Below are 25079 nucleotides of genomic sequence, written 5' to 3'. Positions count from 1 at the left end.
GATAAACCAATTTTGAAACTTACGCATGAGAAAAATAAACACGAGTCGCAAGAACAAATTCATGCTATTATAAAAGTTCAAAATTTCATTTATGATTTTAATGCATAATTGTTGTTCTAAACACTTCAGTTTACATTAAAATTAACAAGTATAGTCTATGTGAGCAAGACAAAAGAGAAATAAAGTTCAAGCACAAAGTCAAAATTAGAACAAAAGAAAACACATATATGCTTCACATGCTCATACAAGATCAATACTTTACAACTTTGCATGAAATTTGTTGCAATATAAATAACGACAAATAAACAAATTCATGAAAACAAGTCGAATGCCACCCATAATTGGGGGCTACGATACCTGCTATTAAACTTAGTAAACGGGGGCTTCTAACACCCGCAAGAACCATCCTATACCAGTTTCAACTAAGCATTCAAGGGATTTACTAAAATCTCAAAGAATTAGCTACTCTTAGACGAATAATAGTAACACCAATACAGTCATCGCCTACCAACCAATTTTGAAGTTTGAACATGGCAAAAAACTATAAGTACATTTCGCGCCATTTTCAAAACTTTCAAAACATAATTTATGAAAGTATTATTAGTTCCAATACTATAATCACTTCATAAAAAACAAGTATAACCAAACTGAGCAAGTAAAACAACAGATTCAAACTAAATTTGAAAGAAAAAAGCAAGAACATACTTAAACGAAGAAATGCTCATGCAAGGTTCAATACTTAACTGTTCTTCATGAAATTTGTTCCAAAACACTCCTTAAACATAGCATAACAACATGGAGCAAACAATTTCAAGGGTAATAGACCGAATCAAAAACCCCCAAATTAAAAATTTGGGGTTTAATGGTTCGAAAATCGCCCAAATTCAGCCAAGAACAAACGAGTTTAGCAAAAAAATTTACATTAGATTGTGGAAAAAATGAATAAGGGACGAGATCTACTTCCTTTAGCTTTGAATAAAAAAAGAAAGAAAATCCGAGCTCTTTTGAGAAAGAAAGAACCGAAAATCGTGAAGGAAGGAGAGAGAAAACAAAATGAAAAATCGCGCTCCGCGATTTTCTTTTTGCTGCACTAAGTGTCGCGCGCAACTGAATCAGTTGCGCGTGACAGACCAGCGCAACTCAGAATGATGCGGGCGCCTGGCCAGCGCGACCTACTGAGTTGCGCGCGAATACCGATCACTAAAATGACCGGTATCCGGATTTTGATCCATTTGATCATTTTTAAACGGTTTTTGCTCGTTATTAGACGTAATGGCTCGCAAATTATCAAATTCCTTTTTAATTTCTTTGCATTTGTAGTTTATTTTCTTCTTTCATAGATTTTTGCATCATCTTTGCATGCACACCGTGCTTTGTGCCTTCCCCAAGCATACGTTTTGAACGTTTTTTGTACGCGTGCCTTAAGAAGTTCCGTGGTGGTGCTTTACGTAAAAGCACCAATAGACAGGTTTGTCATTTTACTGTGCTGACGTTATAAGTGTCCAAGTTTTCTTCTTTTTCACGTACGAAGCAAAAGGAAGGCGTTTTCATGCAGCATAAAAATGCAAATGGCGTAGCGTACAGTGTAAAATTGTACGGCGTAGGTGTTGCGTAAAATTTCACCTCAACCCAAGCTTTGCGAGATCTACCTCTCGGAATAAAAAGGTAGACTCATTACTGTAGACGTTAGCTCACGAGTCGATAGGCGCGCCAAACCTTCTGGAACTGGCATTTCATGAATGGAATCAAATACGGTAGTTAGTGAGCTTACCAGCTTACCAGACAGTTAGGGTGTCTGTCCACCCCCTGTATAAAGAGCGACGAGATGATGTCGCACCCATGTAGTAACGTGCCCCCAGTCCTGAGACACGTGTACTCATCTTGTGGACAAAACTGCTGAGAGAGTTGCTGACTTTCTTCTCTCTCACTAGATTTGGATATATGCCTCCAGTTTTGAGACATGTATTTCTATCTTATAGACATCTGGCTCGAATACCGGACCCCTTTTCGATTCGAATATCGAAAACCCATTTTCATTCTTTTTACTTTGTTAAAGTCAGGCTAAAGTTTTAATGACATATCGAGGGACTTTAGACCAACGATGAAATAATTGAGAGGAAATCATCCCCTTTTATTCTTTTTCAAAACTGATCTCTTTTCATGACTTGACATCACCCAGAATACCTTTACTTGTAAAAGTGTTCTATAGTTGCAAAGGATCAATCTAGATTCTTTAGCGCATTAAGACTAGAGAAAAGTTTTTCTAGCCTTAATAGCTACTTGTTTCAAACACTTAGCGAACCAAGGATTGTTTCGACAACCTTAAACAAAACTGAAAGATTCTCTATCCTTAGAGAACTTCGCAGAATGAGTCTCGAATTTATTTCCTTGACTACTTTGATCATCGTCTATTCTAGCCTCAATCAAAGTGGGGGCTAACTGTAGACACCTACTTTTGGCCTCTTGTCCCGAAAAGAAAGTGCGATGATGTTACAAAAACCCGTTCTTCATGCTAGATCAAAGTTGAAGTGTTTATGGACTACGAAAAGCATTATGAAGTAAGTTAAAACTCATATTTGAGACCAAGTTATCTTAGAGCCTTGTCCGATTACTAATTAAGCCTAAAATATGTTCGTACATGTTTAAGCTTGATTAATAACGGACCCAAATGCGTCAAATGCAATGATTGGATCCAATGGAACATACATTGTTGAAAAACGAGCCAAACAGACAAACCAACCATAAAATTTCCGTGCAATATTTATACAGATGGATAGCCCTTTCAAAGAGATTTCCAACGGTATATTATAAGCCCAATTCCAAGCCAAAACGAAGAAGTTATGATCAAAACACTAAATCGGGCCCAAAACCGACACCCTTGCACTCCAACGGCCATAAATTTTGATCCATAACATATTTTAACCTAATTCTAATGGCATTAGAAAGTAGACATCTAGATCTTTCCAATGATATCTCACACGCCTAAATTTGATATCGCAATCAACGGAAGTTTAAAAACGCATTTTCGTATAAGGCAAACCGCAAACCATCGCAACTAAATAAGTTGCGCGAGCCTGGCGTGCGTGACTCATTGAGATGCACGTGGCTGATAGGCCGTCGCTGAGCCTACCAAAGAATAAGTCCTATCTTGGTCTCACTAGCTAATAGCAAGGGTAAGAAAGGGTCAAACCCAAGAGAGGCGTTGAATCAACCACCGAAATACTACCGCATAAATAAGCTAAGTGAAGTCGAAGTTAGTTTGGTTTTGTGCAACAAGTACTTGTTCCAGTTAACTAAAGCTAGGGGAAATTAACAATATTTAGAGGATTCTAGGGCATGGGTTATACCACTCAACTTCATCACAAATCATGATTAGCATGCACAAGCAAGGTAAAATAAGGGGTATAATGGGGGAAATCATCTAAAGCACCCAACTACTCTCTCAAGCTAGAGGGATTACTTGAATCATGAATACAACCTACTCTCGTGGTTACAAAGCATAAAACAAGTGTTAAAGCATAATCACGATGACATAAACATTCCCTTGACTAGAAATTCCTATTCTCATGGCATTTCAAGTCAATCAAGCATAAGAGAGCTAACTCAAGTTCATCTCTCGATCCTTCGTTGAGATTGCTTGGATAATAGTTCTAGCAATGGCCATATACAAGAAATAATCAATTAAACCACTTAAGCTCAACTAATAATTAACACCCAACAAGTACCAAATTAGCACATGCAACAAGTAATTAGCTACTACATTGAGGGTTTTACCCAAAATTAGACCACTCACAATCCATGGAGATTAAGGCAATTAAGGATTTCAAACAACTCATGAGCATAATTAAACTAAGAATTAAGCTAATTAACAATCTAAACATAAAAGAATCCTACAACAAAGCAAGAAGAAATAGGGGAAAAGAGTAAGAAAAATATTACTAGAAGCTTGAACTTGAATAACAATGGTGGAGCTTGTCTTCTACAATGATTGAGATTGAAAATTCCAAGCTAATAATTAAAATCTAACTAATTATTTGAGAGTATTTGTGTTTCTACAATTACAAACTAAGAAGAAGCGCTAAAAACTTAGATGCCCTACAATTGAGCCCAAGGGGGGTATTTATATGACCCTCAAATAAAAAAGATGGAGAACCATAAACACTTTTCACATTTTCTAGGCCCTTCTCTTCACATTTTCTTCGGTTTTGCTCCATTCTCACGGCTTCTAACCTCGGTTTTTCATCCATATGCCTCAAATGATTGTCTTTGGACCTAAAATCTCAACAAAAATACTAACAACCCGTGAAGCAAGGGATACACAAAAATTGAACAAAAATAGGATAGAAGTGAACCAAAATGCCAATATATCGAATAAACAAGGTTCAAAATCACCCTAAAATCATATAAAATAGCAAGTTATCAAATCCCCCCAAGCTAAGTTTTTGCTAGTCCTCGAGCAAAACAAACATGTCAAATCAAGAAGGAAGATTACTTGCTAATGATCAAACCAAGAAGAGAAAACACAAACACAAATCCGCATGGCAAGAACCATAAACACTTTTAGCACAAGTGAAAGCAATTTAGACCCCTAAGTCACCTAAGAGGACGAGTTTTTATCTCGTGAGGGTTTCCCTTGAGCTTAACCCACAACTCACACAAACCACACCAACTATCATAGCACATCGTTGTTCTCAAAGTGGTCAAAACACACAAAACCAATGTTTTTATTGCCTAAGTCAACTCATCGGGATACAAATCACAAGCAAGACAAGTGATCAACTTTCAAGAATTACCATTCATACAAATGTGCACAGGAGTTGGGGGTAGAAAGGCGAACTAAGCAAGATTACACTAGGATACTTCGTTATACCTTTTACTAGTTCATTAGAGCACGTCTAGATATTCCAAAGTTGCAAAGCCCTCTTTCGGTTATAAAATCTCAAAATGCAAGTCCACCTCCCAAATTGCACTCCCAAGCCCTTTCAATTACGCTCTAATGCGGGAATTTACACAAGAAACATCAAAATAGAAAGTGTGTGGGAGGCATCCACAAATTGACCTCTAGAATAGAAAAGGTGAAAACTTTGAGAATTTTGGAGGAGTCTTTTACTTCCTCATTCTTTTTCTATTTTTTTTTCATTCGTTGCCCTCGCCTCTTTAAACTGTGAGCGGCTCTTTCTTTTATTCAAAACATGTGGCTTATTATGCCACTTGTTACACAAGATATACATAAAACTAATTCCCTAGTAGAGTTTTGTTTTGGGGAGGAAGGGAGACACACCAAAGGCACAAGGGACCGCAATTTGATTCAAACATATCCTACTTTGGGCAAATTTGACAATATCCTATGCTAGACGTGCTATTGAGCATTCATCGGTTTTCATTTCATATACACTAGTGCAATCAAGATTAATAAGCCTCTAAATGACCCCAACTCTCGCACACACCCTTCTAAAAGAACTTTTACTCATCACTCAAGAGTCAAGCAAGCAAAACATATAAGCATCATCACTTGAGTCTCATCCTTGGGCTTTTTCGATTTTTTTTTTAGGTTACTAGAAAGCAAGAAAAGATAGAAAGTTAGGAGAACTAAGCTAAGCATAAAAATAAGACACAATTGTACAACTAAATAAAGAGAGGAAAGAAGAGAGGTATTCACACATTAAGAGATTTGGATTTAGGGTATTGGATTTCAAAGGGAGCAAATTTGTGTGTTAAGGGGTTTGGATGTTAGGGGAAGGAACAAACAACATGCAAGGTAATCACCAATCAAGCACATACAAGAACCAACATAAAAACCAAAGATAAAGACTCCCCCCCCAAGCTATCATAAACATGTCCCCAATGTTAAAATAATTAAAGCATAAGAAAGGGGAGAAAGAGACTAACTCATTGGCTCGGGCCTCCTTGGGAGCTTGAGCCCCTGGGGTACCAATGTCGGTAGACATTTCAGAACTCACCCAATTCCGACCGAAGACCCTCGAAGCTTGTCCTCATGTTGTTGTAGGAGGACCTCATATCTTCGTTAGACTTTCTCATAGTCTCGAACTCGGTAGTCATCCGATTGAACCCTTTGTTCATCATCTGCATTTGCTGCTCGAAGGTGAGGGATGGGTTGCCCTCACCCATGCCTTGACCTTGGTACCCTTGTTGGTGCTTGTATTGTTGTTGTTGCTGTTGGAATTTTTGTTGTGGAGGTTGTTGTCGTGGTTGTTGCTGCTCTCCTTGCTCTTGCTCCTCTTCTTCGTCCTCATCGCCGGGAGCCCAATCGTGGTCCCTCTCAAAGATCCAGTTGGTCTCGTCGTAGATGAAGGTCCGCTCCGGGTCGGGGAGGTAGGCGTAGGACCGGCCACTCATGTGTCACTGGTAGGGGTGCGGCCCCTCTACGTCCTCTATCCACCTCATTATCCTCAGCGACTGCATATCAATCCGCGTCGCACCTGGGCAAACCTCTTGATCTGCAAAATTAAGGATAAGAGCAGCAGCAATAATAGTGATCATACCACCTATGGTGATGTTACCAGACCTGGTGGCAACATCCTCTAGGTGGTCCACAAACCAAGACCCTACATCTAAGGCCAAACTACCCTCACTCAAGTGCCATAGGAAGTGAAGCTCCCTAGTGGACACTACCCCCGAACTGTCACCTCTAGCGAACGTCGTGTTCGCTATGGTGCGCAGTGACATCCTAAATGCGGGGTGGATGATGGCCGTGGCCTTATCGGTCCTTGGGTTATAGTTAAAGAGGCCGGTGATCATCCTCCAAAACTCACCCGCGTTATAGCTACGGGGTGGCCTATCCTTTGCCCCAATGGTTCCGTTCGTAGGCCACCCAAATGCTTAGTTCACCCTATTGATGGTCATGTTTTGTTGGGTGTTCATGAGTTGGAAGGTAATACGTCGGGGGTTCCTGTTTGTGTCCCGTTGGACTTGGAGGGTGGAGAGGAACTCAAGAGTTAATCTCTTGTAGGTCAAGGCATGTAAGTCTAGCCAACTACCTAGTCCACATCCCTCGAATAACATTCTTGTGTCCTCCCCCACCCCTAGGGACTCGGCTACATCCTCGCTGTAGAATTTGGTCGGCCTAATTCTCCTCCTACTATTTCTTAGAAAATTGTTCGAAAAAGTTTGGTCATTGAAAATTATTCCCATTATATCCACTTGTGGTGGATCAACGGGAGGAGGAGGAGAAGGGTTGCGGTACCTAGCGTCTGTGTTTCTAGGTCAATTTCTTCTAGACATGGTCGGATTTATGCAATGCAATCAAACAAACCACAACCAAATAATCAACACAATAAACACACAATAGGCACTAAGTCCACTAATACACAACCAAAGCTCAAACAAGGCCAACAATTACTACACAATCAAGCTAAGCTCTAAGTCTCCCACCTAAAACAAGTAAATCACCAAGCCACAAAGATCATTTCAATAGTGCATCCACAACAATTTTTCATTAATTTCACGCACTAGAATCAAATAATTCAACACAACAATTTACTCAAACAAGCATGTTCTTCCTTCACCAAAATCACCCCTTTAATTCCATACTTACAAAAATTTCAATCCTCAAAACACACCAAATTCATTCAAACTCAATAAATCTTGACAATTATCAATTATCAATCACTCATAACAACAAACTTTCTCAAGCTATTTCATGCAAAAATCCAAGAATTCAAGCATAAAATTAGTAAAAGGGAGGAACAATTATACCGAACTTATCGTGGGTGTAAAACCCGCAAATGAACCTCTCTTGCCTTCCTTTTGCTTGCTTGAGAACCCACCTTCAACCAATTGCTCCAAAATTTACTCCCAAAGAAAACCCCCAAATCAATTTTTTTCAAGGGTTTGAGTTTTTGGGTGATTTTTGGGGTTAGATGTGATAAAAGGGGTAGTAGTTTCTGAATTTGGTGAAAAGGAGTGAAGATTTTTGTGAAAAAGAGTTGAATTTGGGTGAAAATTTGAGTGAGAATGAAGATTGGAGTGAGTAAGGAGGAGGGGAAGATGAGTTTTTTTAGAGAGAGAGAGAGGAAATTGTGAGTATGAAGAGGAGAAGTGAGAATTTTTTTTTATTTATTAAAACCGTGTTGTTATCAGTTGTTTCTGGGGACGCACGGACTTGCCAAATTTGGCACGACGTGCAGATTCGAGCAGAATTTAGGGAAGTTCCTACCTTATTTGGCACGGACGTGCCGGGGTTGTGCACGTCCTTGCTTAATAACACGCACGGACGTGCTTATTTTGGCACGTCCGTGCTGAACTTCGAAGCACTTTGTTAATCCTGCCTGATTCTGCACGTTCTGCACGTCCGTGTAGACCTGATGTTGCACTTTATTCTGTTTTTTTTTTTTTTTGTAATAATAGTAAGGCATAATAATAATAAAATTATTATTATCACCATTATTATTATTATTATTATTATTATTATTATTATTATTATTATTATTATTATTATTATTATTATTATTATTATTATTATTATTATTATTTTTAAAATCCTTATTACTTTACTTTCACAAAACCTTTTCTTACTTCTCTTTTCATCAACACCAACAAAAGACATTGAGAGTAGGGAACATTGAGAAAAATTGGTAATAGTAAGAGTGATGGAAATTAAGTAATAGTTATGAGAGAGAGAGAGTTGAGAAACTCGGGTTGCCTCCCGGAAGCGCTCTTTTAACGTCACTAGCTTGACGACATTGCGGGATCAATGAGAGTAGGGAACATCAAACTCATCAAGGTGAACAACCTTGGCTTCCTCATGCACAAAACCGTCAAAGTATGCCTTAAGCCTTTGGCCATTCACTATGAACGGTTCACCATTGTCATTTGAGATTTCTATGGCTCCATATGGAAATACCTTCTTAACGGTGAAAGGTCCATTCCATCTTGACTTGAGCTTACCCGGAAACAACTTCAACCGGGAATTGAATAGTAGGACCTTGTCACCTTCCTTAAACTCCCTTTTGATAATATGCTTGTCATGCCAAGCCTTGGTCTTTTCTTTGTAGATCCTTGCATTCTCGTATGCATCCAACCTTAATTCTTCCAAGGCATGGAGGTCAAGCAACCTCTTCTCACCGGCGCTTTGAAGGTCAAAATTCAATGTTTTGATAGCCTAATGAGCCCGATGCTCAAGTTCTACCAGCAAGTGGCATGACTTTCCATAAACAAGGTTGTATGGTGTGGTGCCGATAGGAGTTTTGAACGCAGTGCGGTAGGCCCATAGAGCATCATCAAGCTTCATAGACCAATCTTTCCTAGACCTATCCACCGTTTTCTCAAGAATCATTTTTACCTCCCGGTTTGAAATTTCAGCTTGACCACTTGTTTGGGGGTGGTAAGCTAATGACACCTTGTGCCTCACACCATATTTCTCAAGGAGAGCTTAAAAGGATCGCTTTGCAAAGTGTGAACCTCCATCACTAATCACAGCCCGGGGCACTCCAAATCTTGGGAAAATTACTCTTTTGAAGAGCTTGACCACAACCTTAGCATCATTAGTAGGAGATGCAACTGCTTTCACCTACTTTGACACGTAATTGACGGCCACTAGAATGAACTTGTTCCCAAAAGAGCTCGGGAAAGGCCCCATGAAATCGATGCCCAATACATCAAAAATTTCAAGTTCAAGGATGTTGTTAAAAGGCATTTCATTCCTTTTTGAAATATTACCGGTTCTTTGACACCGGTCACAAGCTTTCACCACACACCACACATCTTTGAACATTGTTGGCAAAAAGAAACCGCATTGCAATATTTTTGCCAAGGTCTTGTTAGCACTCATATATCCTCCACAAGGTGAGGAGTGCCACATTGTGATAACGTCTTCAATTCCGTTATCCGGGACACACCTAAAAAGGCCATCAACACCTTGTTTGAAAAGCAAGGGGTCGTCCCAAAAGTATTAGCGAACATCATGAAGAAACTTCCTTTTTTGTTGATAAGAGAGGTCGGGAAGAAGAATAGAGCAAGACAAGTAGTTTGTAATGTCTGCAAACTATGGTGCCGGTGCTTGGAGAATAGCAAATAGTTGATCATCCGGGAAAGAATCGTCAATTGGCAAGTTATCAAGATCACCTACAAAGATAGGCAACCGTGAAAGATGATCGGCCACAACATTTTCGGCACACTTCTTGTCTCTAATCTCAATATCATAGTCTTGTAAGAGTAAGACCGACCGTATCAACCTTGGCTTCGGTTCTTTCTTTGACAAGAGGTACTTCAAGGCCGAATGGTCGGTGAAGACTATGACTTTAGACCCCAACAAGTAAGATCTAAACTTCTCGATTGCATGAACAATAGCTAGAAACTCTTTTTCTGTGGTAGTGTAATTCCTTTGTGCATCATCTAGTGTTTTGGTAGTGTAGTAGATAGCATGGAGCTTCTTATCCTTCCTTTGTCCAAAAACGGACCCACACATGAGCTCAAAAGAAAGCTCCCTATTAGGGGGTTGAATAATAGGAGCCGAAATCAATGCCTCCTTCAACCTATCAAATGCTAGCAAACATTCATTAGTAAACACAAAAGGGGAATCCTTTACCAACAATTGAGGGAGCGGCTTTGCGATTTTTGAAAAATCCTTTATGAACCGGCGGTAAAAACCCGCGTGTCCAAGAAATCTCCTTATCCCCTTCACATTTGTGGGGTTTGGGAGGCGCTCAATAACGTCAATTTTGGCACGATCAACTTTAATGCCCCTACTAGAAATCACATTACCAAGAACAATGCCCTCCTCTACCATGAAATGGCATTTCTCTTAATTCAAAATTAAGTTCACCTCTTGATATCTTTGCAACACTTTAATCAAATTCAAAAGGCATATGTCAAAAGATGAACCAAAAACAGAAAACTTATCCATAAATACTTCAATTGATGATTCAAGCATGTCGGAAAAAATAGACATCATACACCTTTGAAATGTGGAAGGTGCATTACAAAGCCCAAAGCAAAGGTGCCAAAAGGGCATGTGAATGTAGTCTTCTCTTGATCCTCGGGTTGGATTGGGATTTGGAAGAATCCCGAGTATCCATCCAAGAAATAATAGTGACTATGTGATGCTAGTCTTTCCAAAATTTGATCAATGAAGGGGAGTGGAAAGTGGTCTTTCTGGGTGGACTTATTCAATTTCCGGTAATCAATACACATCCTCCACCCGGTGACCGACCTCGTAGATTTGGTCTCACCCTTATCATTCTTGATGATGGTCATGCCTCCCTTTTTAGGCACAACTTGAACCGGGTTAACCCACTTACTATCGGAGATAGGGTAGATTATGCCTGCCTCAAGAAGTTTTAAAACTTCTTTTTCACAACTTCCTTCATATTTGGATTGAGCCTTCTTTGGTGCTCAATCGAGGAAGCATAATCATCATCAAGTAAAATCTTATGCATGCATATAGTAGAACTTATCCCCTTAATGTCATCAATTTTATAACCAATGACACCTCTATACTCCCTTAAAACATTTAGGAGTTTCCCAAGAGAGGTGTGATCAAGCTTAGCATTGACAATAACGGGATAACTCTCACTATCATCAAGAAAAGCATATTTTAAGTAAAGGAGGAAGGGGTTTAAGTTCAACCTTATGAGGAGGCGTAGTCCTCTCCTCTTTTACCTCCACATTAAGCACTTCCACTTTCATTTCGTTGTGGACTAAAGGTTGGTTGAGCAAAAGATCATACCCCCTTGTTTCTTCACCTTCCTCAACTAAGCCTCCCGTTAGGATAGCTTGTAAAGGATCTCCTTCAAAAAAATTCTCTTGGAACTTCTCTAAGTCCCTTTTTAAAGTATCAACTCTATGAACTTCATCATACAATGGCTTTTTTAATGCTTGTGGGAATGAAAATGATATTTTCTCATCTCCCACGTTCAAGGTCAATCTTCCTTGCTTCATATCAATCACCACTCCTGCGGTGTTCAAAAACGGTCTTCCCAAGATTAGGGGCATCGTAGTATCTTCTTCCATTTCCATTACCACAAAATCACATGGCACAAACACTCTTCCAACTTGAACCGGCACATCTTCAAGAATTCCCAAAGGTAGCCTAACCGTGCGGTCGGCCAATTGTAAGGACATTATAGTTGGCTTTAAGTCTCCAACCCAAACTCTTAGCAATTGAGTAGGGCATCAAGCTCACACTTGCCCCAAGATCACATAAAGCATCCATAGCTTCCATATCTCCAATCTTCACCGGTATTGCATAGCTTCCCGGGTCACCAAGCTTTTGAGGAAGCTTGTTTTGAATGAATGCACTCACCTCCTTAAGAAGGGAGATGGTTGCACTCTCTTCAAGCCTACTCTTATTGGATAGAAGATCCTTCAAAAACTTTGCATACGTAGGCATTTGTGACATGGCATGAAGAAAGGGGATGTTCACTTGAAGTCCTTTCATGACTTCAAGAAATTTGAAAACTTCTCATTCAATTTCTTTTCTACAATCCTATGAGGGAATGGAATTGGAGGCTTGTATACTCTCATTGGGGGCTTTTCTACTCTTTTCCAATCTCCCTCACTTTCTTTTATGACTCCCTCGTCATTATATTTGTTGCTTCTTTTTCTCAACATCAACTAATTCATTTTCAAAATCATCCTCATTTTTCACCACTACTCCCTCATCACCCTTTTGAGGCTCCTCTTCTCTCATGACTGGCCCCTCATAACCTCTTCCCGACTTCAAAGTAATGGCCTTAGCTTGCTCCTTTGGGTTTACCACCTTTGAGCTTGGGAAGTGACCGCTAGGATTTGAGGATGAACTCCCAACTTGTTGGGCTATTTGTGCCAATTGATTCCCAATTATCTTGTTGTGTGCTTGAAGTTGTTGGATGTTCGCTTGCATATCCGCATTGCTTCTTCCTTGTTGTGCAATGAAGGTCTCAAGTGCGGCTTCAAGGGTAGACTTTTGAGGTGGTGGGGGAGCGGGTTGGTTATATTGTTTCCTTTGTTGGTCTTGGTTGGGATGGCGATATGGAGCTTGTTGGTTTTGAGAGTGAGGTTGGTTGTAGTGGTTTTGGGGTTGGTTTTGGTTTTTATTGTAGCTATTTTGTGAGGGCCCTTGGTTTTGTTGCTTCCATCCCGTACTTTGTTGGGGTTTCCAACCATGATTGTAGGATTGGGGGTATGGCTCATTTCTTTGCCCAATTGCCGCCGCTTGCTCTTGGTTAGTTGAGTTGCAATAAGAGGACTTGTTGCGTGGAAGAGCTTGGAGATGTAAGAGTGGCTTGATCTAGCTTATGAGCTAGCATGTCAAACTTTGATGCAATAGAACTATTGCACTAAGATCGTGGATTCTGGCCTTCTTTACTTGAGGTTGCCTTCTATCACCTCCATATGCGTAGTGCTTAGCCACTTCTTCAATCATTTTGTATGCTTCATCCACCGATAGCGTTTTAAGGCTACCATTGGCCCCGTTATCAAGATTAGCTCTTGAAGTAGGAGTAAGACCATTATAAAAGCTTTGAACAATGATCCATGATGTGAAACCATGGTGTGGGCATTTTCTAGTGTAGTCCTTGAAACGCTCCCAAGCTTCACTCAAAGTCTCATCAATCTCTTGGTTGAAATTGGTGATTTTCCTCCTTAGTTCGGCGGTCTTTTCGGGTGGACAATACTTTCCAAGGAAAGCTCTAGTGACTTCATCCCATGTTGTCAATGATCCCTCTTCTACCCTTCTCAACCAATGCTTTGCCTTGTCACGGAGGGAGAATTGAAACATGTGAATACGGATGAACTCTTCCGTAATGTTGTTTTGCTTGATGGTGGTGCACAATTCGAGAAAGTTGTCCAAATGAGCAAAAGGACACTCATGAGAACTCCCACGAAATTGATCACCCTGTATCATACTGATGAGTTGAGGCGATAGCTCAAAATTGTTTGCATTAGTGGTGGGGAGACGTATGCCACTCCGAAGTGTGAAGGCATTGGGGTGGTCATAATCTCGTAGCAATGGTGGAGGAGGATTGCCGTCACCCATGTTCTCTTCTTCGTTGGTTGAAAAGATTTCTTCCGGATCCGAATCCGAATACACAATGGAGAACTCGGGTGTGCCTTCCAAAGTCTCCTGACGTTTCTCAAAGTCCTATTTAGCTCCGGATCAACGGGAATAAGCGGTGAAGGCTTACTCTTTCGTGTCATGCAAAGTCAAACAAAGCTAAGAAAAACATTAGCAATGACTATCACAAGATGAAAACACATATATACAAAAACAAATAAGAAAAATTATGATACAAAAATTCACACACTTAGACTCATTCAACAATAATATATTCAATGTGACTCTGCCTCCCCGGCAACGACGCCTAAAATTTGATAGGCCATCGTTGAGCCTACCAAAGAATAAGTCCTATCTTGGTCTCACTAGCTAATAGCAAGGGTAAGAAAGAGTCGAACTCAAGAGAGGCATTGAATCAACCACCAAAATACTACCGCATAAATAAGCTAAGTGAATTCGAAGTTGGTTTGGTTTTCTGTAACAAGTACTAGTTCCAGTTAACTAAAGCAAGGGGAAATTAACAATATTTAGAGGATTCTAGGGCTCGGGTTATACCACTCAACTTCATCACAAATCACGATTAGCATGCACAAACAAGGTAAAATAAGGGGTATAATAGGGGAAGTCATCTAAAGCACCCAACTACTCTCTCAAGCTAGAGGGATTACTTGAATCATGAATACAACCTACTCCCGTGGTTACAAAGCATAAAACAAGTGTTAAAGCATAATCACGATGACATAAACATTCCCTTGACTAGAAATTCCTATTCTCAATTTCAAGTCAATCAAGCATAAGGGAGCTGGTTATACCACTCAACTTCATTACAAATCACGATTAGCATGCACAAACAAGGTAAAATAAGGGGTATAATAGGGGAAGTCATCTAAAGCACCCAACTACTCTCTCAAGCAAGAGGGATTACTTAAATCATGAATACAACCTTCCCGTGGTTACAAAGCATAAAACAAGTGTTAAAGCATAATCACGATGACACAAACATTCCCTTGACTAGAAATTCCTATTCTCATGGCATTTCAAGTCAATCAAGCATAAGGGAGCTAACTCAAGTTCATCTCTCGTCCTTCATTGAGAAAGCTTGGATAATAGTTCTAGCAATGGCCATATACAAGAACTAAGCAATTAAACCACTTAAGCTCAAGTAATTAACACCCAACAAGTACGAAATTAGCACATGCAACAAGTAATTAGTGACTACATTTAGGGTTTTACCCAATCCCTAGAAAATTAGACTACTCACAATCCATGGAGATTAAAGCAATTAAGGATTTCAAACAACTCATGAGCATAATTAAACTAAGAACTAAGCTAATTAACAATCTAAACATACAAGAATCAAGCAAATAAATAACAACAAAGCAAGAAGAAATAGGGGAAAAGAGTAAGAAAAATATTACTAGAAGCTTGAACTTGAATAACAATGGTGGAGCTTGTCTTCTACAATGATTGAGATTGAAAATTCCAAGCTAATAATTAAAATCTAACTAATGATTTTAGAGTATTTGTGTTTCTACAATTACAAACTAAGAGGAAGCACTAAAAACTTAGATGCCGTACAATTGAGCCCAAAGGGGGTATTTATATGGCCCTCAAATAAAAAGGACGGACAAAACAAAAGTCGGGAACTTCTGCAAGTGCGCACAGACGTGCCAGAGGTGGCACGGACATGCAGCCTAAGTGGCACGGACGTGCCACCCTAAGCACGGCTGTGCAGATTTGGGCAGTAGCTTAAACTTTGGCCAGGTGAACTGCACGGGCGTGCAGCTTATGGCACGGATGTGCTGGCTGAGCTGCATGGACGTGCTGAAGCCTTGCATGCCCGTGCCAAATCAGGCAGTAGCTTGGTTTGGCTGGGGCACTCCTGCACGGTCGTGCAGGACATGGCACGGCCGTGCACGGTCTTCTAGGCCCTTCTCTTCACATTTTCTTCGGTTTTGCTCCATTGTCACGGCTTCTAACCTTGGTTTATCATCCATATGCCTCAAATGATCGATTTTGGACCTAAAATCTCAACAAAAACACTAACAACCCGTGAAGCAAGGGATACACAAAAATTGAACGAAAATAGGATAGAAGTGAACCATAATGCCAATATATCGAGTAAACTAGGCTCAAAATCACTCTAAAATCATATCAAATAACAACTTATAAGCGGCACTCGAGCGCGTCTCTCTGAGTTGCGCGCGCCACTTGACGGTGCGGCTCTAAAACCCTAAACTGAGATTCCTATGTCTATAAAAAGGGGTATTCGCACAGCTCTAAACACACAAAAAATCAAAATTGAAAAACCCTAAATTTCTAAAACCCCTTGTAGACACCCATTTTTGTCTCCCCAAAACCAAACCCAGTGATGAATGCCTTTCACGTCGAACCATAATCAAATGAGGTGAAATTGAGGAAAAGTCAAGTGTTGCGGTTTAGTTTTATTCTCTTCTCTCTATTTTCGAAAATAACTCTATTTATTAAAAATAGCCAAACCAGTTTAGTTTGCTCCATAATTAAGGTCCAATAATAGTGTAGTTGGATGGGGTTCGAAGAGACCTTTCCAACGATATATTATAAGCCCAATTCCAATGAATATTGAGGAAGTTATGGCCAAAATACTAAACTGGGCCCGGTTAATTATTTACGGCCCAATGATCTAGAGGAGGGCCCAATGTTAATTATTATTCCTAAAATTATTAGGATTAATTATAACTTTCTAGAGGTTTCTAGAAACGTTTCTTCTAATTCTAATATTATTAGATTTAATAATTATTTTTAAATGGTTTTTTTATTTGGAGTAAAATTTTATTATTATTATTTTATTATTATTAAACACGTTTTTTTCTTCTGTACGGATTCCGTAGATCAAGTTGATTAAAGATCGGATTCCGCGTGGAAAAGCGCGTCCAAGTCAGACTGTCGCCAAACGACAAGTCTATCGCCTCACGACAGCGTGAATTTCTGGCGACAGCGTATAGTTTTATTCCTTATCAAATTCCATACTTTTCTGGACTATTTTCCTATAAATAGAGTCCTCGGCCTCTGTTTTTATTAATCAACTCTTATTTAAAATCACCCAATTCTCTCTATTCTCTATTAAGCAATATATGCTTTCTTTCTCTCTCTCTTTCTAAACTAGCTTTTACAAACAATATTCCGCATTCACAAGATTTAGAATCATCTAGCCAAGTTCGAAGTTGCCTTCTCCCTAGACGTGCAAGGTTTAATATTTTCTGAGGGTTTGGTCCAAATCTAGTCAAAACTTCATTTAATTTAATTCTTTGATTTATTATTGTCATTGAAGTTTGCTAACTCGTGTATTTTGTTATTAGAAAGAGGTACGAGGCTTCAAAGTAAGTAGATTTAACTTACTCTCTATTTCTTTCACAATGTAGAAAGCATGTTTATTATTGTTTAATGCTTCCTAGTATCATGTTAGGATGTTTTCATTGCTTCCTAGTATCATGTTAGGATGTTTTTTTATTGCTTTCTAGTATTATGTTTAGGGTGTCTTTATTATTTCTAATATCATGTTAGTACTATGTTAGGTTTAAAGCTTTGATCTTTATTGTTTAGTGACATGCTAGGATTTGTTATTAATCTTGTTAGTATCATGCCTAGGATCTTGTTATTATTATTAAGCTTTATTATGCCTTATTATGATTATATTTTGATTATTATTATGATTTTGATTATTCTTATGTTGCTTGATATTTATTATTGTTATTGCTTGATCACACCTTTTAAGCTTGTTTAAAGGGATTTTGTACTTGAAATCACACTTAATAAGATAATTAATAATTTGGTTTAGGCTAATATGATTTAATTAATTCAAGTTATCGCCAATAATAGATTTATTTGTGCATTAATATTCAACCAACATAGATAAACAGGTTAGGATTAAACCTAATGTTTGCATGTTAGTCAGAAAGCGCACATGAATACGAGTAGAACAAAATAGAGGCCTATTTTATAGGGCGGGTCCCTTCTTTTGTAGATTGGATTCGTACCCTCATCCCCGAACCCTATTTGGTTCAAGACCTTATGGAGTTGACGATCTCCTGGATCGTTTTGGGTTTACAAGTTCCTAAAACTTGTTGGCGACTCTTTTGCTCTAGCTTTCTTCCCTTTGGAACGCCGTCATACTTTAGTGTATGATCACAGTGGGGTTCAAGCTTGGGTTCATAATGCTTGAAATATTCCCTACAGTTTTTTGGTGACTCTATTGGGGAAGATTTCTATTTATATTCCTAAAATTTATTTTGGCAATTATTTAGAATGAGGGGATGAGACTCGAAAAATTCTAAGTATTTCATGTGCGTAATTTTGATTAACATTATTGTCATATGCATAAAAAGGTCATCGTTGGATAGACCAATGAGTCAAAAACATAGGATTTTTACACGTAGGAAATTTGAGAAATTTCTTTCACAACTAGAATCGAAATAATGCTGCGAAATCTGGAAAATTCTAAGAACGCAGATACCTGCTGAGGCATGTAGGAACTAGCGTCTAGAAAACAGGGCTTGTCGCCTGTAAAGAGCTTCTTTCGCTTTGCGACAGGGGTTCTTTTGCGGCGACAGTCCTGTAGTCTGGCGCCAAGTTCTTCCAATACCGACCCAGAACTCTGCCTTCTTGTTTTGACCATTTCTAGTAATGTTGGCTCGATTATACTTCCTGATTGAGCTTTTCTCACTTTTCTGAAACCCAGATGTGTTCTACATATGGACATAACCCTCTGGGGGTTCACTCTTCATCTACCCAATCGAACGCTCCTGGCAACGACGGGTACATGCAAGTTTGTGAATCCACCTAACCATGGAAGCAAGTTTTTAACTTGCGGGGTCCCATCCATACGCGCCAACCCTTCACGGTTAGGCTTCCGCACGATACATCCGGACTCATAACCATCTACCCTCTTTGACTTAACCCATATCATTGAACTTTAGAGAACTAGAGCCATGGTTAGGTTGCAAACTCATTGCATCATATTGTGACTATATGAACTACTTGTGCATCCTTGCTTGTGCATACTATATATGTGTTAACCGTTTGGTTTGACTTGTGTTTGTAAGTACACTTAAATAAATTAATTAATGAATAAAGGACTTTGTTTGATTAATTAATTAATTAATTTGAACTAATGAATATGTCTTAAGTCGAGTCATAGTTCCTTTAAGTCAACCCGGATTTTTTTTCCAGTATACTGCACTTGCGTCAACTTTTTTTGGTCGTAGCCGGAGTTCTAGGAAGAAATATGAGTTGTACAACCTATGGAGGTGTAGCCTTGAGTTTTATCTTTAATTTGGCGTTAGTTTCGTCCCAATCAGAGTCACAGATCAAAAGTTATGAATAAAATACCACAGCCTATCCAGTTTAATGCATACACGTGAGGTCCTAACTTAGTCTTTGCTTGAGTCTAGTCACATAGTCTAGCCACATGGTCATGACGCAAGTCTTAACATGTCACCTACACTCACTAGTCTTAGCACACACTTTGTATATGTCATCATGACCATATCTTAGGTGAGTCGATTTTTCCGTCATTTGAGTTGGGGGGTCCATTCTATTCCTAATTCTTCCATATTTCTTCATCTACATCTTCTTCCTACTCTCCACATACTTTCTTCCATATTTCTTCATCTACATCTTCTTCCTACTCTCCACATACTTTCTTCATATTTCTTCATCTACATCATCTTTCCACTTTCCACATACTTTCTCCACACCTATCATTTCTTTCATTCTTTCATGATCTCTTCCCATCTATGCATGTTGAATCGAGTTTGAGTCATATGATTGACAAGAAAAAAAGGTAATGATGAGACAAAACACAAGGCAAGCTTCTCACTAAGATTTCATGCTTTCTTCTTCTTTTTTCAAACCTTTCCCCCATAAGTCTAGCATAGACACCTTGCATTTTCTTTAGATTTATTACATAGGTTTTTTATTTTGTTCCCCTTTAATGAAATGAGTGTTTCTTCCCTCACATATGATCATTGCATTGCAAAAAAAAAAAAAAAAAAAAAAAAAAAAAAAAAAAAAAAAAAAAAAAAAAAAAAAATCAAGGTCAAACTAAGCACAAGGTATACCCATGATTAGAGGCACCTCTTGTAGCCATATCATACCTTTCACCCTTCAAAAATACAATCACTTTTTTTTGATACTCCACTTTGAGCCTCCTCTAACGATAGACCTTTCATTTTTCAACCCATATCTACTTAACCTTGGGATAGGGATGGTGTGTAACTTATGCAATTTTCAAAATACAAAAGCTTGAGTGATCTCAAAAGAATAAAATAAAAATATAAAAATAAATAAAAGTGTACAAAAGGGCAAGTGTTCCAATGTCTATGATATGAAAATATCTTTGATAAGAACACGTCTCAGATTGCGTCTCTTATCGAGTGCTCGGTACCGTGCCTGAGAAACATGAATGCCAAGTGAGTGATAGACCGCATGATCGGGATTGCCCACACTTATCAAAATAAAAATGCATAAGCAAAATAAATAGAGAGCAAAAATAAAAGAAAAAAGAAAGAAAGCTCAAAAGTGAGAAAACTCAAGCATAAAAATAAAAAAGATTCAAAAGCAAGGTTGCACACCTTGAGGGCTTATCTAGGGTCTTGAGCCTTTATCCCCTTCTTCTTCAACCTTTAGCCTAACCACGTTACAACCCTTAAAAAGACCTTTTTGAGGTATACATACACTTGTGCGAGGTTCGGCTAGAGCTACGTTTGGCCTGATTCTTAAGGGATACGTAGGCAACCTCATATTGAGGTGCGGCCATAATAAAAATGCATTCATATTCACATTCACACACTTACACCGTGATCATATCAAGGGATCTCCAATGCTCATCCCTATTCACTTAGAGCTAGACTTGGGGGCTTGATCCTTACATCATTAGCCTACCTAGCCTAAGAGTCATCATTATTTGACTCTTACCAAATAATACTTTTCCATACCGTTAGCCTTTGCAGCCTAACTTTAGTGTCACTTTCACATACTGCACAGATACATGACCAAATAGACTTCTAATTAGGAACCCTTTGTCATGAAGTCTTAACATAACGTTGAAGCATGCTTTGTCAAAATCATACATCAACATCACTCATAATCATCATTGTATCAGGAAGTATGAAGTGCATAGCCTCCATGCCTAAGATACCTAAATCCTTTCATAAACGAGTCAACTAAGATAGTTTAGGATGAATTAATCCTTGCACCTTGAGAGATAGCATCAAATGCATATATTTGATTAAGTTCATTCAACATGCACCATAAAACACTTCGATTCTTTTTTTTTGCGTCTTTCTTTTTTGGGAGAAAGTCGATACCCTCCACAAAAATGACGGAAAATTTTTACCTTTTTTGCATTTTCGAGTCGCACATCACACACGAGTCATGTACATTGAGTCATATCGTGTCATATCACATCGAGTTGAGTCTAACACATAAGAGTCGAGTCATGTCAAATTTATGAGTCAAGCAACACTAAGCCTTAGGTCAACCTGAGATAACTAAAAAATAATAAAAGATTAGCAAAGTCCTATAGTCCGAAATATAGATGCAGGTACATTCCAGCGAGCAAGAATATTTCCGGATTTTTTCGAAAAACCGCAAATATAGATGTATGAAACTTTTACAAGATGAGAGAAGTTTGAGCAAAATTTTATAGATCAGTAAATTAGAGATGAAGAGCTTTAATTTGCAAATGATTTGAGCGGATTTGGTTTTAAAGAAACGACTAAATTGAAAGTTCGGAGTGAAATCAGGCAGTAGAATTGAAAAAGAAATCTGTCGCCAAACGACAAGGTTGCCGCTTGGCGACAGAATGATATCGCGGCGACAAGAAGTTCTGGCATGCGCGTGCGTGGCGACAAGTCACGTGGCTTCATGATATGGTCATATGGACCTAGTGCACAAGTTTGGGTTCCTTGGTACGCCAGTTAGCCCCTCTAATCAATTTAACATGATTTAGTGATCGGCTCGATTACAATCACAATGGGTGATCGACCTGACAAAAGATCGTCTCACTTAGCTTAAAGTGCCTAAGCATTGGCTCATCGCAAGCACCGAAGTAACAGTTCACAACGATTTCCTAGGATGGAAAGATTTGAAGAATCAAGAAGACAAAGCTTTCAACAGGGGGGGCTTTAAAATTTAAAGGGTTTCACTTGGATTTCAAAAGGACGGTTTGAGATGAAGCGACTTTCAATAGCTTTCACTATGATTGGGGAGGTTATTATTAGATTTGAGAAGAACGATTCAAGATGAAGCGGTCTTTGATTGCTTTTCGCTAAGATTGTGGAAGTTATCACTTGATTTGGAGAAGATAGCACGAGATGGGATATCTTCGACGACCTTCGCTATGATTGTGGAAGTTGTATCCTATATTTGAGAAGATAGCACGAGATGGGCGATCTTCGACGACATTCACTAAGATTGTGGAAGTTGTCACCTATATTTGAGAAGAGCGGTTCGTGATGAGGCGGTCTTCGACGACATTCGCTAAGATTGTGGAAGTTGTCACCTATATTTGAGAAGAGCGGTTTGTGATGAGGCGGTCTTCGACAACATTCGCTATGATTGGGAAGGTTGTCACCATGATTCAAGGAAAAGCTTGAGATGTAGCAGCAATGATAGACAATGTTCCCCAGGATGTGAAGAGTTGTCACAAATTCAGAAGATGGCGAGATATGGTCACCTTCGACGGTCCCTCAAGATAAAGAAAAGATTGTCTATAGCGGCGATGCACTGCCGTGGCAACATACTGCCACAACCTTAAAGATAACAACGTACAGATATTTTCGACGATGTTCCCAAGATACCGTGGAGGATTGTCACCAAGAAATATTGAAGATGACGACGCAATGTTACCTTCAAAGATGGCGTTCTCTGTCTTGTAGAAGGTTGTCAAGACGAAAATGCAACAACAAGATGGTTACCTCCAGCGCGTGCTCGACGGTTCAAGATACGCGTTTCTTAACTCTTTTATCCGTTTTAACTAATGATTAGTTTGCAGGTATCGACGTTATAAAAATGATTTGGGATCGCAGAACTTTCTGAATCATTCTTCATCCCTATCGCTACTTTGACTTTTGTTTTCGAAACATTCGTTTCTCCAAATTCAGTCAAAGTGGGGGCTTTCGTAGACACCCATTTGTGTCTCCCTAAAACCAAACCCAGTGATGAATGTCTTTCACGTCGAACCATAATCGAATGTGGTGAAAGTGAGGAAAAGTCAAGTGTTGCGGTTTAGTTTTTTTCTTTTCTCTCTGTTTTCGAAAATAACTCTATATAATAAAAATAGCCAAACCAGTTAAGTTTGGTCCATAATTAAGGTCCAATAATAGTGTAGTTGGATGGGGCTCGAAGAGACCTTTCCAACAATATATTATAAAAAAATTATTAGGATTAATTATAACTTTCTAGAGGTTTCTAGAAAGGTTTCTTTTAATTCTAATATTATTATATTTAATAATTATTATTTTAAAATGGTTTTTATTTGGAATAAAATTATATTATTATACTACTAGAAAACAGCCTAATTCCGACGGACGAGTTCCGACGGACCCATAATTCCGTCGGAAAATTCTAAATTTCCGACGGATTTTTATTCCGTCGGATATTTCCGACTGAATTGTTAAATTCGTCGGAAATTTACGACGGAATATAAATCCGTCGGAATATATGTACTTTCTGACGGATTTCTCCGTCGTAAAGTAACATTTCCGACGAAATTAAAATCCGTCGGAAATTTCCGACGGAAATTTCCGTCGGAACATATTGTTTTTTAAAAAATAAAACTTTTTTAAAGTGACATAAACAAAACCCTAAATCTACCCTTATGTGCGCCGCTTCTTTTCCCACCTTCTCACTTTCTCTTTCTTTCCTATTCTCTCTTCTCTGTCCTCTCCTTCTCTCTCCTCTTCATTCTCCTTCCTCTCCATTTCTCGATCTTCTCTGTCCTCTCCTTCCTCTCTTCTCTTTCTCTCTCCTCTCCTTCTTCCCTCTGAATCTCTGATCCGCCTCTTCTCCTTCCTTCTCCTTCTTTCCTCTTCTCTTTTCTTCTCCTTTTTTCCTTTTCTCTGTTCGCCCTCTTCTTTCTACTTCTATGTCCGCCTGTTTCTTCTCTCCGAACACCACCGCCAATACCTACTACCAACAACAATCGACACCTAACAACCGTGCAACAACAACGGCGAGTCGGCGACCACAATAACACCAGCAACGCGCAACAACACCAACTGCACAACCACCGTCGCGAGAATCGTCAACTGCTCAAGTATTATAGATCTTGTTTTACTTTAGTTTAGATTGTAGATCTAGTTGTATTTTTTAATAAATTTCTGATTATGGTTAATTTTTCAAGTAATTGTAATATTAGTTTAAAAATTTTTGAGGATAATTGTATATTTATTTGATTTCTTTTAATTTTTGTTGTTAATTTTATTTTTCTTTTTACTGAAATTCGATATGTTCGATCTACTTGTTTCGACTTTGTTTTGGTTGTTGGGTTGGGATTTTGACGTTTTTTCTTTTCTTTTTTTTTTTAATTTTTGGGTTGTGATACTTTGTTTTGGTGGTGGTGGTGGTTTTAGGTGCGTGGGGGGGTGGTTTTCTTAGGTGGGGTGGTAGATCTGGCTCGTTTGTGGGGTTAGGGTTAGGTGGATAGGGGTTTTGGTGGTGTGGGTGGTGGAACAGGACGAGTTAGGAGGGCTAAGGATATAGGTTAGGGGGTTTGTGGTGTAGGCTGGTGTAGTGGCGATTGTGGGTTAGGGGGTTTGTGGTGTAGGCTGGTGTAGCGGCGGTGGTTCGATGTGGGTGGTAGCGGCGGTGGTTCGATGTGGGTGGTAGCGGCGGTGGTTCGATGTTTGGGTAAGGGTGTATTTGGTGATTGGTGGTGGTTGATACGCCGTGCCGTGGTGGCGCGGCGTTTTTTTTTTAATTTCTTAAAAAGCGTTTCCGACGGAATTTCCGTCGGAAATTTCCGACCGAATTATAAATTCCGTCGAAAATTTCCGATGGATTTTCCTGGTGCTGAAAAATCTTTTTCGACGGAAAATTCCGTCGG

At 39.1% G+C, this 25079-nt stretch overlaps 2 protein-coding genes and 1 non-coding gene across 3 annotated transcripts in view; 1 reads left to right on the top strand and 2 right to left on the bottom strand.

The window, feature by feature from the left end:
- The window catches only part of LOC145610789 (cysteine-rich receptor-like protein kinase 5), a 65900-nt gene extending 59543 nt beyond the window's left edge, over positions 1–6357 (bottom strand). Inside the window, exon 1 of the mRNA XM_081666082.1 lies at positions 5961–6357. Within this exon, the coding sequence (XP_081522208.1) occupies positions 5961–6357 (397 nt within the window). The remainder of the gene's footprint in view (positions 1–5960) is intronic.
- Positions 6358–8710: 2353 nt separating this feature from the next.
- On the bottom strand, positions 8711–9295 carry LOC145610788 (uncharacterized). Its single transcript, XM_081666080.1, has 2 exons — positions 9165–9295; positions 8711–9089 (listed from the first exon to the last, which is right to left on the bottom strand). Exons 1-2 carry the CDS (start codon positions 9293–9295, stop codon positions 8711–8713), a joined length of 510 nt encoding a protein of 169 aa, XP_081522206.1.
- A 4186-nt stretch (positions 9296–13481) lies between these two features.
- Positions 13482–13588, top strand: LOC145612859 (small nucleolar RNA R71). Its single transcript, XR_014106770.1, has one exon. It is a non-coding gene; the product is annotated as a small nucleolar RNA R71 (small nucleolar RNA).
- Positions 13589–25079: the final 11491 nt, after the last annotated feature.

The sequence above is a fragment of the Chenopodium album genome, chromosome 24 (genome assembly GCF_948465745.1).
Source record: "Chenopodium album chromosome 24, dcCheAlbu1.1, whole genome shotgun sequence".
Taxonomy (NCBI): domain Eukaryota; kingdom Viridiplantae; phylum Streptophyta; class Magnoliopsida; order Caryophyllales; family Amaranthaceae; genus Chenopodium; species Chenopodium album.
The sequence above is the reverse complement of the archived record's forward strand: the minus strand, read 5'-3'. Positions and strand labels throughout refer to the sequence as shown.

What these genes read in the sequence shown, in the direction of transcription:
- LOC145610788 (XM_081666080.1), bottom strand. Translation starts at nt 9,295, where the DNA reads ATGATTCTTGAGAAAACGGTGGATAGGTCTAGGAAAGATTGGTCTATG. An exon ending in TACAACCTTGTTTATGGAAA is followed by an intron (nt 9,090 to 9,164) that starts GTCATGCCACTT and finishes TGACCTTCAAAG; the next exon opens with CGCCGGTGAGAAGAGGTTGC.